Source organism: Mustela nivalis, assembly GCF_964662115.1.
Source record: "Mustela nivalis genome assembly, chromosome: 12".
NCBI lineage: Eukaryota > Metazoa > Chordata > Mammalia > Carnivora > Mustelidae > Mustela > Mustela nivalis.
The window spans coordinates 82,309,517-82,322,106 of record NC_139031.1 but is presented as its reverse complement, the minus strand read 5'-3'; the positions used below and the strand labels follow the sequence as shown (position 1 = coordinate 82,322,106).

General features: G+C 37.4%; 1 protein-coding gene and 1 long non-coding RNA gene across 3 annotated transcripts in view; one reads left to right on the top strand and one right to left on the bottom strand.

Moving 5' to 3' along the window:
* Window positions 1–8,514, top strand: part of PTPN12 (protein tyrosine phosphatase non-receptor type 12) — a 94,696-nt gene extending 86,182 nt beyond the window's left edge. Inside the window, exons 14-18 of one of the 2 annotated variants that reach the window (XM_082691887.1) lie at window positions 1,892–1,969; window positions 2,859–2,926; window positions 3,741–3,771; window positions 7,091–7,198; window positions 7,651–8,514. In XM_082691887.1, coding sequence (XP_082548013.1) covers window positions 1,892–1,969; window positions 2,859–2,926; window positions 3,741–3,771; window positions 7,091–7,198; window positions 7,651–7,712 — 347 coding nt within the window. In that variant the 3' untranslated portion in view covers window positions 7,713–8,514. The remainder of the gene's footprint in view (window positions 1–1,891; window positions 1,970–2,858; window positions 2,927–3,740; window positions 3,772–7,090; window positions 7,199–7,650) is intronic. The other variant, XM_082691888.1, reaches the window with a different exon arrangement.
* LOC309844734 overlaps window positions 1–12,590 on the bottom strand; it is a 134,085-nt gene that overhangs the window by 74,977 nt on the left and 46,518 nt on the right. The window lies entirely within an intron of this gene.

Here is a 12,590-nt window from a genome sequence, read left to right as displayed (position 1 = left end):
CACAGTTAGAAAATAAAAGCCTTTAAGAATAAAGATTGTCATGAGAAAAAGAGATACAAAGTTTCTGGAAAGATACCTGATATTTGATGTAAACTAAGCAAGACTACTCTTCCTGATTTGTTCACTTTATTATGAAATGGCACAGTGGGAGTTTATGTATCCCTTCCTTCCAGCAGCCATCCCTTCAGTTGTGAGCTGTTACTAATATAAAGGCAAGGGAGGAATGGTGATGGCTGTAATTATTACCACTGGATAAGGTGGATTGTTCTATAGTGGCTTAACTTTATATGCAGGAGAGAGTTCCAGTTCCAGTGATGGACTGTGTATAAAGTAATGAGCTGGAATTCTTTTCTCAGCAGGATCCAGAAGCTGTATTTTCTTTGGTCTTTAGTTAAATAAATATAGGAAGGATAAGAGCAATCCTACTAGCTCATGCTAGTTGAAACTTGAAAAGGCTTTGCTGATTTTTCAGTCTCATTATACAAAGCCTGTCAGATATGGTTAAATAGCGAAGTACCATGGCAAGATTGTTCATTTTTGTTCTTAAAGATTTTATTTATTTATTTGACAGATCACAAGTAGGCAGAGAGGCAGACAGAGAGAAAGAGGAGGAAGCAGGCTCCCTGCCGAGCAGAGAGCCCAACGTGGGACTCGATTCCAGGACCTCGAGATCATGACCCGACCTGAAGGCAGAGGCTTCAACCCGCTGAGCCACCCAGGCGCCCAAGATTGTTCATTTTTTAAAGAGAATAGTTGTTGGGCCCAGACAAAATAATACAAGATTCTTGTATTTCCCTTTCCTCACTCCATCCTTTCTAAACTGAGAATAAATACACAGAATTATATCCTCACATTTTCTTTCTCTGCCTCCAGTGAAACCTCAAAAGATCTAATACAGAGACACCTGGGTGCCTCAGTCAGTTAAGGGGCTGCCTTCAGCTCAGGCCATGATCCCAGGATCCTGGGATCAAGCCTATGTCCGGCTCCCTGCTCAACTGGAAGCCTGCTTCTCCCTCTCCCTCTGCCTGTTGCTCCCCCTGATTGTGTGCACATGTGCTCTTTCTCAGATAACTAAATAAAATCTTTTAAAACGAAATCTAATATGGTCTATGTTATAAGTTAACTGATGAGACTCACTTAGTGCATTATCTTTTCCTAGAGTGATTTTGTTTTTACTGGTGAAAAGCTTTAATATGATTTCAGTCAGTATTCTCAGAGTAGGTCATATGCCACTGTTCAGAAGATTTTAGGCATTAAATAAATGAACATTCAAAAAAGGTTAATAGTTCTGTGTATATTAGAAAAATAACACTTCAAATTTGGTATTTGTCGTTACTGTTTAAAATATGACCCAAAAAATTAATGAAATGTGACCAAAGGGCATAGTTAAGTTAAAAATGAGTGGGATTTAAGTTAAAAATGAGTAAATAGGACAGATGGTAGTATGTAATACGGCACAATTCATGAAAGGAATTAAGTAATTGATTCCAGTTTGGGAAACACTGGCTTAAGTCAAATGACCAAAGCTTTCCTTCATGGAACCAAAACATCATCTGAAAACCCTTGCTTTCTACTGAAAACTGCTTCCGACAGAGAGGGTAGAGTGAGTAACATCTGCAGGGTGTCAGGAAAGTCAGGAGAGAATGCAGCAGTGATGGGAGTTCATTTGTTCATTAAGCTTTTGTTCATTAAGCTTCATAATTCTTGATATCGAGTCAGGTAGTAAGGATTTCTTGTTTTTTGCTTTTTTAAAAACTGGCTTTCTTAGATACTTGTGGAATTGATTTTTAGAATGTCAGAGTTTTCTTGGTTAGATAACAGATTGATTCTTTAATGAATTAATATTCTTTAACAAGTTTATAATTGTCTGAATCTTATGTATTTAATATAGATGTTGACGTTAGTGAAGATTCACCTCCTCCACTACCTGAAAGAACTCCTGAATCTTTTGTATTAGCAAGTGAACATAGTGAGTGTCTTTTCTGCTTTTACATACTTCATACCATATTAATAAAATCCAAAAAACATGGCTGATTTTAGTCTAGTTGCTGCTGAATTGCATAATAAAATTCAAGAGGTTTGAATTGATACTGACAAATGTTTTTAATTCCTTATATGAAAAAAACTTTATTTTTTTAAATACTTGAAAATGATATTTTTAATTTGCAAGATTGCTAAAATGTTACTTAATTTTAGTTAAATTCAGTACAGTTGTATTTGAAAGTTGGTGTCTTCATTCACTAAATATAGCACTTATTTATGAAAAGGCATTAATTGCTTCACTGGGTGCCATTTTAGGTAAGTAAATATTTAAATTGGGTTGTAGGTGGCATCAGTTCAGTTGGTGTGAATTGAGGGAGATGTTAGGCCACCTGAGTATTAGTGAGAACTGGGAGAAAGTGATAATATTTCAGAGCCTTGATAATATATTTCTCCTCTGTCTCTTCTTAAAAAAGAGTATAGAAACAGCTTTAATGTGTTTACAGCGTCTCATGCTTAGTGGGGTCCTCCCTAGTCTTACCTGAGTTATATTTTACCAATATTTTATTAATTTCAGCTGATTTCAAGAATGTTAAAAACCCTGAAGCCATATACTTCAGTACTACTAAATGAGTACATCTAAGTCTATTTCATGTGTAGATTATAATGAGCTTATTTATAGTAACATAATAAACTCGGATGACTGGATTCCTTTAATTAAATCTTAAGAAAGGAAACCTAAGGGGATTTTCTTGAATTAATAGATAAGAGATTATTTTATGGAAGTGATAGTTTCTAAAATATAGGGACTATTTGTGTCTTTAGTGCAAGAAATTTAGGAATTAAACATGTTAATTGTAAGATTTCATTTTTCTCAGATACACCTGTGAGATCTGAATGGAGTGAACTTCAAAGTCAGGAACAGTCTGAACAAAAAATAACCGAAGTGAGTCCTTTTGGGATTGGAACAGCTATATACTCAGTATTTTTGTTCTTTTGTTATTTTATCTTAGTTTGTTACAGAAACTGTCACCTTAAGACCATTAAATACAATTTTTGATCATGACTTCAGAGTGTCATTTTCTAGACTGTTTCTGAAATTTCTAAATTTTGATGTTTTAAATCATTTTGGAGGTGCGACTAGTACAGGAGTTATATTTTCAGGGTAGTGATACTTTCTTAGATGTTCCCTCCCACTAACACTAAGTACATTGTCCCATCCTTTGGTTTGTCTGGTCACAAGACATTTCCTTTCACATTCAGGTAATGTTTGGTAGCTAAATATATTAGTCATGGGAAATACCATTTTTCATCAACATTAATATTTTCCATATTTCCCCCATATTATAATATCTCCCAAATTAAGGTACATCTTATAGTTGATTAAGAAACATAATATACTTGGCACATAAAATAGTGGTAACCTGTACTAATGATGTTATATCTTATGTTATCATAATTTGATGAATATGGTAGAGGACTGGCAAAATGGAGTTGCATCGTGCTTTGTGTAGTAGCTCCTGCATTTTCCGTTTCATCTAGAAGGAAAAAGTAGTTCCCCTGTCTTTCTCATCTCAGTATAAAATACCATAGCATTTAAAAATTTTAAGCCTAATTGAAAACACCATTGTTTTCTTTCCCTGTGACAGTGAGAATTTTAGTAGATCTTGATTTCTTGGGATATATACTCAGACCAAATTTTTTCTTATTTGTTATAAAAGGGATATATTGTAATAGCTATTAAAATATCTTCCTTTTAGGGCTTGATACCCTCTGGCACTGAAAAATGTGGTAAGTTAGATTTTTTTCCTTTTTTTTTATAGATTATATAAATTAATCTTCATTAAATAGCATGTCTCATGGTGTACTGAACCTGAACTATGTAGTGTAATTCTTCTAAATTAATTGCTGTCTCAGATATTTTTAATCTGGAAAGTGACATTTATAATTGGCTAATGGAGAAAAATTTATTTTAAAAATATTTTTTCTATGTTTTAATTTCTGTTGCTTATAAAAACACTTAGAATCTGGATCTGGCTGTGATTTGAATAAATGTCCCAAATTCATCTAGATTATTGAATGAGGTCCCTAGAAATCAGTTGTTTGGAATTCTTCCTTTTAGCACTTCGCATCCGTGAAGACCAGTAAGATTATAAGGCTTAGCCCAATGTTATAATCCCAAATTAGAAAATTTTTCTGCCACATTTCTTATATTATCCTGGTAAAATATATTAAGTTATTATTATTAATTCCTATAAATCGGTGCCATGAAAGCAGCTCATCAAACAGCCTAACCTGTATAGTTCCCCCAGTTCATCAGTCATCTCTGCCCTTGCCCTCCCTTCTTTTTTTTTTTTTTTTTAAGATTTTATTTATTTATTTGACAGAGAGAGATCACAAGTAGGCAGAGAGGCAGGCAGAGAGAGAGAGAGAGGAGGAAGCAGGCTCCCTGCTGAGCAGAGAGCCCGATGCGGGACTCGATCCCAGGACCCTGAGATCATGACCTGAGCCTAAGGCAGCGGCTTAACCCACTGAGCCTCCCAGGCGCCCCTTGCCCTCCCTTCTGCTTTAGCTGGCCACTCCCTGCATCTCTGCTTAATGGGGCTCCATTCCCTCTCATAAATTCTTATTACTCTTTGTCTCCTTTTCTGGGGCAGCAACGTATCATAAGGAAAGAACAGAAGCTTTAGAGTCAAGCCTCACCTGGTTTGCAATTTCATTTTTACCATTTTACTTACTGTGTGACTTAGGCCAAGTCACCTCATCTTAGCCCTGTTTGTTGTTGTTGTTGTTGTTGTTCCTCTAAGAAATGGAGGTAATAATTGCACCTACCTGAGAGCATTGTTGTGGGAATTAATCAGATCGCATTCATGGAATATCAGTACTGTGCTTGTCACATGATAGGCAACTCAAACGGAAGCCAGGCTATTACTGTTACTGCCTTTATTCTCTTACTTCTGCTGATATTGCTGGATCCCTGTGTCCTTTATTTCTGAATGTATGCTAACTCCTTTCTGAATTCTCTTCTCTAGCCCATCTAGACACTGTCCTCCATTACTCCAGTCACACTCTAAATTATCCTCCACTTTCTTGCTCTTAACTCCCATGCCATTTTATTTTATCCCTTGAAACTCCTCAGTGCTGCTGGGGAACATCACTCTGCTTTACAGATTGGGCCTGCAGTTCTGGATCCTCATCCATAGTTGGGCCTTTAGCTTCGCTTTATCTTATATGTTCTGGTTGGTATCCTTTCCATTTTCCTTGAATTCTCTAAATCTTTAATTTCTTCTGGGCAACCCTCTCAGGGAGCTTTGTACTATCCCTCAATAAACTTTGCTTTGCTGCCCACCATAAATAGATAGATAAATAAATAAATAAACAAATAAACAAACAAACAAATAAATAAATAAAATCATCAGTCCTGCTCTTACTTAGTAGATGACCTTTTACTTCACTGAGAAAATCGAGGCGTTTTGACTAGATCCTCATTTCTTTCTAGAACTCAGTCCTGAAGCCACTAGTTTCATTGCCATGCATCTCCTCTCTGTCCCCACTGCACTGTACATCATTTTACTATCAAACTTACCATACCAGGGGTGGCTGGGTGGCTCAGTTGGTTGGGTGACTGCCTTCAGCTCAGGTCATGATCCCGGAGTCCCAGGATCGGGTCCCACATCAGGCTCTCTGCTTACTGACCTCTCCTCTCATGCTTTCTCCCTCTCTTAAATAAAATATTTAAAAAAAAACTTAGCACACAAGTACAATGATAATGTGCTTGTCAGTCTCCTACTAACTAGGCCTCGGCTTGTTTTTGTTCTGACTTTGAGCTGAATTAATTAATTCTTAGGTTTTTGAAGAGTTGTTTAGGGGTCTCTGGCTGGCTCAGCTGGTAGAGCATGGGACTCTTGATCTCAGGGTCATGAATTCAAGCTCCACTTTGGGTTTAGAGCTTACTTTAAAAAAAAAAAAAAGTTGTTTAAAAACAAAGAAACAAGCAGAAATGAATATGTGACAGAGACTGTATGTGGCTTGCAAAGCCTAAAATAGTTATTCTCTATAGCCCTTTATAGAAAAAGTTTGTTGACTCTTGTCTAAACTATAAGCACTTAAGGACAAGGATCTTAAATTCCTCAATCTGTATTCCAAGTTTCCGTAAAAGTTTAACAAAATTTCTTTTGTTATTAATCTTAGGCATTGGTAATTAAATAAGTAAACTTTGCAGTAGTCCAGGGGCACCTGGGTGGCTGAGTGGGTTAAGTCTCTGCCTTCGGCTCAGGTCATGATCTCAGCATCCTAGGATCGAGCCCCACATCGGGCTCTCTACTTGGTGGGGAGACTGCTTCCCCCTCTCTCTCTGCCTGTCTCTCTGCCTACTTGTGATCTCTCTCTCTGTCAAATAAATAAAGAAAATCTTAAAAAAAAGGTTGGGGGGGCGCCTGGGTGGCTCAATGGGTTAAAGCCTCTGCCTTCGGCTCAGGTCATGTTCCCAGGGTCCTGGGATCAGGCCCCGCATCGGGCTCTCTGCTCAGCAGGGAGCCATCTTGCCTTCCTCTCTCTCTGCCTGCCTCTTTGCCTGCTTGTGATCTCTGTCTGTCAAATAAATAAATAAAATTAAAAAGAAAACAAAAAACCTTTTAAAAAAAAAGGTGGGGAGGGAGATGGATAGCAGCTTTTAAAAGAAAAAAAAGAAAGAAACCAATAGTCCAGGAAAAAAAAAAGCCAGTAGTCCATTAATTAACTATGAACTTGATTGTCATTGATTTCCATATAAGGCATTTCACTTGCAATTTTTGCCTTAAGACATTGGCACATAGTTTAACTACCTTAAGGAAATATGAAATGGCAAGATTGAGATTTATTAAATACGAGCATAAGGAGAATCCATATATTGCAGAACAACTTACAGAAGATTTCTGTGTACCCCTAAGAACCCGTAACACATTTTCTTGTGTTCACTACCATTGCATTTGTATGTATCTGGGCCTCTGAAATTATGATCCCCAAGAGAGGAAACTTGCTCTTTTAAATACAGACATTAAAACAATTAGAGGATTCTACATACGATGCTACAAATGATGGTGATTAACAATGGCTTTATTTTGCATTTTAGATCATCCAGCAGGAGGTATTCACACAGAGACTTGTACAGAATGTCCACCTGTTTTCAGTAACAAGAAAGATCAAATTTCAGAAAGTCCAACAGAGGCCACAGATATTGGTAATTTGTTTACTAAATAAGTTTAAAACTTTAGTTCTGGGGACGCCTGGGTGGCTCAGTTGGTTAAGCGGCTGCCTTCAGCTCAGGTCATGATCCCAGCGTCCTGGGATCGAGTCCCACATCTGGCTCCTTGCTTGGCGGGGAGCCTGCTTCTCCCTCTGCCTCTGCCTGCCACTCTGTCTGCCTGTGCTTGCTCTCGCTTCTCTATGACAAATAAATAAATAAAATCTTTAAAAAAAAAAAAAAAACTTTAGTTCTGTAGTTAATGCTGGCAAAAATGAGAAAAGGTTATTTGTCATCATGTCATGCTTTCCTGAAGGCCAAGCTTATCAAACTTTTTGCTATGATTTATTCAGGTTCTTAAGTGAACTACCCAAAGCAAATTAAGAGTTTTTAGTAAATGAAAATACATTTCCAGACACTGACCAGTTACTCTGGTGTTTTGATTACAGGTTTTCGTAATCGCTGTGGAAAACCCAAAGGACCAAGAGAACCACCTTCAGAATGGACATGATTCAGGGAGCTAAAAGACACTTTAAATTATACTGGAAAATTCAAGTGCCACTGAAAGCCAGATTTATAGTATTCCATCTTACAAATGTGGGACTAACAGCAGTGTAGATTGTTACCTTAGTATTTTTTTGCTGGGACCATCTACCTGCCTTATACTACACTTAGGAAAAAGTATTACATATGGTTTATTTTGTAACTTCAAGTATTATTGCCTTAATGTCTCTTAACCCTGTTACACGCTGCTTGTAGACATGTTAATATAGTAATACTTTTATGATAAATTGAGTTTAAGGACTACTCTTTTGCTAATGTTTTATCATGTATGCATTATTTTGTATATGTACAGGGCAAGTAGGTATATAATTTGATAAAGTTGCAGTCATAAAATATTATTAACAGAAGATGTAAGAAATTCTGCATGGTCTAAATCTTTGTGTACCTTATTTGTAAATTATTTGCCCTGAAGTTTTAGAAAATAGTTTCTGAATTTTAAAGTTGCTGGATTCATGCAGCCAGCTTTGCAGGTTATCAGAGATCAAAGATTGTAATAATAATACATTTTGTAAATTGTAAGCAAAAAGTTATTTTTATATTATATACTGTCTAATTGTCCTCCTAATTGTCCTTGTTTTCATCTAGTCATGGAGATTCAGTAAGTGCCTTTGAACAATATTGAATTCTCTTAGCTCGTGTGTGTTACTTTAATATTTGAACTCAAGTGAGATTAGCAGACTGATATCAAAATACATGTATGTTTCAGGATATTTGACCTGCATTAAAAAAGCAAAAACAATTTTACAGTGCCTACTTGTCTCGGTTTTTCATTCCTCATTCCTAGGAAATTACAGTTAGCATCCACCTTCCTACTGGTTCAGCCTTAAAGTCATGAGTGTGAATGGGGTTTAAACTCTTAATTAAAGAGTAGGGAGAACCGTCTGCAAAATCATGGCTTCACACTTTTAATATTTCTACTAATTCTAATACTTATCCTTAAGTCAGCCCTAGGCAGCCTTCTCGTTATTGCCTACTAAGATACAATACAATAAAACACCAAGCAAAGAGAAATGAGGCTAGGAAAGGGAAACTGGTTTTCTTCCCACTCCACAACTGGAGCATGGCTCCCATCCGTAAGTCTCAAGGTTGAATTCTGACACCAGGGATTGAAGTTAATGGACGTCTGTATTTTCCCTCTGTATACAAAAGAGAGAAGAAATTAATGAGACTAAAGTGAGCCAGAGTGACCTTATATGAATAGGATTGCTGTGGAAGAGAAAATAATACTATAATTTCTTGTCAGTTTTTCTTTAAGCTCAATGGTCTTCATGTTCATTCCTTAAAATCTCTCATTTCCCCCGCATATTTTGGTCATAAGGAAATGTGAATACAATGGACCTTTGACATTCACGAGACACAGGTAGCATATGATTTTCCTAAAAAAACTTTAAACTGAAATAGAGTGTAACTTAAAAAAAATACTTAGCTCCTCTACACACTGGATGATTTGTGTAATATGGTACTAAAATCATTTACAAACATTTTTTTGTTAGGAAGCAGTTGCTTCGAACATCTTCATTGAAAAATAACACGTATTCAGAAGAGTGCAAAAATCATATTAATCATCACAAAGTTTACACACCTGTGTGAGTGTGACCACCATCTAGGTTGAGCAACAGAATGGGATCAGCCACTGAGAAGCTTTCCCCTTGGACTTAGATTTGTTTGTTGTCCCGTGAGTAGCAGTTACTTATTTTTCATTGCTATAGAATTTTGCATTGTATGCATGTACCCCTGGGGTACCCATTCTGCTATTAATAGACATTTTGTTATTTCTGGTTTGGGAATATTACAAACTATGCTACTCTGAACAATTTTTTTAAGATTGATATGAGAGACAGCAGGAAAGAATCCCAAGCAGACTCTGCACCAAGCACACTACGAACATTCTTTAATGTGTTATTTGGTGTACATATATACATAAATCTGTTGGCTATATATCAAGGAGTAGAATTTTGGGATTATAATATATGCATACATAGTCTCCTTTAAAACAATTGTCCTAAGTGGCTCTGTTAAGTATTTCTGGGTATTGCCCTTAATTTTCATTTTAGCCTTCCTAATGGGTACAAAGTGTTATTGGTTAGGATCCAAATATATATTTCCTTCATGACTAATGATGTTGAGCACATGTTACGTGCTTGTGACCGACTACACAGATAATTCTTTTTTTATGAACTACCTATCCTAGTCTCAAGGAATTCATATTTTTTATCTAAGACTACATTTTTTGGTTCAGGGAATGATGTAGATTTTATTTCCCCATTGATCAATCACCATTTAATGCCCTTGCTCCACTGTCACACAGTTTTGTCAGGTATCCATTGATTCCAGTTAGGTGTCTGTTGATCTGCAAGTATGTTTCTAGGGCTTTTTTTTTTTCCTTTGCATTCTGTTGCCTATCTGTAGGATGGTCTATATTTTTTCAGATCTTATTTATTTATTTGAGAGCGCACATGTGAGCATGAGTAGGGTGAGGGGCAGAGGGAGAAGGAGAAGCAGAGGCTCCAGTGAGCAGGGAGTCGGATACAGGGCTTGATCCCAGGACCCTGGGATCATGACTTGAGCTGAAGGTAGACACTTAACTGACTGAGACACCCAGGCACCCTTCGGATGATATTTTAAATTCTGCCTTTTTCTAGGGAGCCTGGGTGGCTCAGTGGTTAAAGCCTCTGCCTTCGGCTCAGGTCATGATCCCAGGGCCCTGGGATCGAGCCTCGCATAGCCTGCTTCCTCCTCTCTCTCTGCCTGCCTCTCTGCCTACTTGTGGTCTGTCTGTCAAATTAAAAAAAAAAAAAAAAAAATCTGCCTTTTTCTAGCTTAAGCTTTCTCTCACAGGTTAATTTTTATAATGCCTGGAACACTTGGTAGAACAGTTACTCATTTTTCTTCTTTCATGTAAAGCATATGATAAGTTCCTTTTTTTTTTTAAAGATTTTATTTGACAGAGACACAGCAAGAGAGGGAACACGGAGGGGGAACAGCAGGGAAGAGAGGGAACAGCAGGGGGAGGGAGAGAGGGAGAAGCAGGCTTCCCGCTGAGCAGGGAGCCCAATGTAGGGCTCCATCCCAGGACCCTGGGATCATGACCTGGCAGACACTTAACGACTGAGGCACCCAGGCACCCCGGTGATTCTTTTGTATCTGAGTTAAATCACTGCCAAATTCATCCTGCCTCTTTATCTAAAACTTCCACCTTGTATAGCTGAGGCTACAAAGGCCTTTAAATCTTTAAATCTTTCTATTAACATAATAATCAGGTTAGCTTTCCTTTGGAAGCAATTTTTCATAAATAGTACTTTTCACTCTAGTACTTCCTACTTTATGGATGTCTTCTCTATATATTGATAAACAGCAATAAAGTTCTAGGTCCCTGCTGAGCCAGCCTCAGTCTTCAGCTAGGTAACTAAGTATAACAGCCTCAGGTAAGACATGAGGGAAATCAGGTCCTGAGGGACAGGAGGGAAATCACAATCTGTGTTCTAAATTCCTGGGGTCACTTAAAGTCGTTGAAACTGAAGGTTAAATTCTTGAATGTGAAGAGTTTACTGCATATCAGTTTGTCTTTTTATCTTCTCAGACTGAATTTACAAATAAGTAGAGAGTTAAGTTCTTATTCCTATTTGAGTAACTAGATGGATATGAGGGAAAGGGAGGGTCTCTTGGTTCCCAGAATTCTGGTTGGGAAAGGAAAATCTCAATTTTGAATATGTTAAGTTTGAGATAACCCCCAGATCACCCAGGAGGTGATGTTTAGTCCATAGGCAGATTTGAGGTTCATAAGAAATGCCCAGACTATGGGGCGCCTGGGTGGCTCAGTTGATTGTCTGCCTTCGGCTCAGGTCATGATCTCAGGGTCCTGGGACCTAGCCCCGCATCGGACTCTCTGTTCAGCAGGAAGCCTGCTTCCCCCGCTCTCTCTGCCTGGCTCTTTGCCTACCTGTAATCTCCCTCTTTCTGTCAAATAAATAAAATCTTAAAAAAAGAAAAAAAAAAAAAAGGACCTGTCCAGACTAGAGATCAATCATAGGGAATTAACACAGCCAGGAATGAAACCATGAGAGCACAAAACCCCCAGGAGATTGATATTTAAATGAACTTTTGTAGTAATATTGTAAATCTTCACATATCTATTTGTTGACACTTGATTTAGGTTAAACATGGGCACTATCCACCACCTTGGTGAATGGTGTTTTCATTCTCCCATTACCCGTACTAGTCACCTAGTACCCCATTTATCTGTCAATGTACTTAGACCTGCTCTACTAACCTAGTCCCTTGAGAGAAATGATCATGATATTCAGTGAAAATGTTGGTATATACATATATACTTTGAAAACATCTAAATATACAAAGTAGAACTAATTTCAGATATATGTATTTTCTTAAACAATGTCCTGACAGAGTAAAAAATAAATGTCCACTGACTAGGTGAACTGAATCCAAGTCCATAGCACATGTTAAGATAGTTAGTCCACACCTGATTTTGGTTTACATTCCCAACCACACTTCTATTAAGTTTTTGTATTTTCCAGCTTCATACCTTTTGACATGTGATTTCAAGCACCCACATAAATACATAAGTGAAGCTTAATAATATGTTGTTTATATACTAGTCCCTGCTCTTGGAGTCAGCTCCAAAGTAAGAGTGGTCAAAAACGTGACCCACTAACTCTGAGTACTTTCCCAAGAATATATCCATAGTTTACAACCAAATAGCTGGCTCTGTTCTGAAGACACTATACATAAATATTAAGGACTTTTTCACAGTTAAACTAAAAAAAGACTGTTTTGTGCTAAATGTGAAAGGGAGCAATACAAAGAA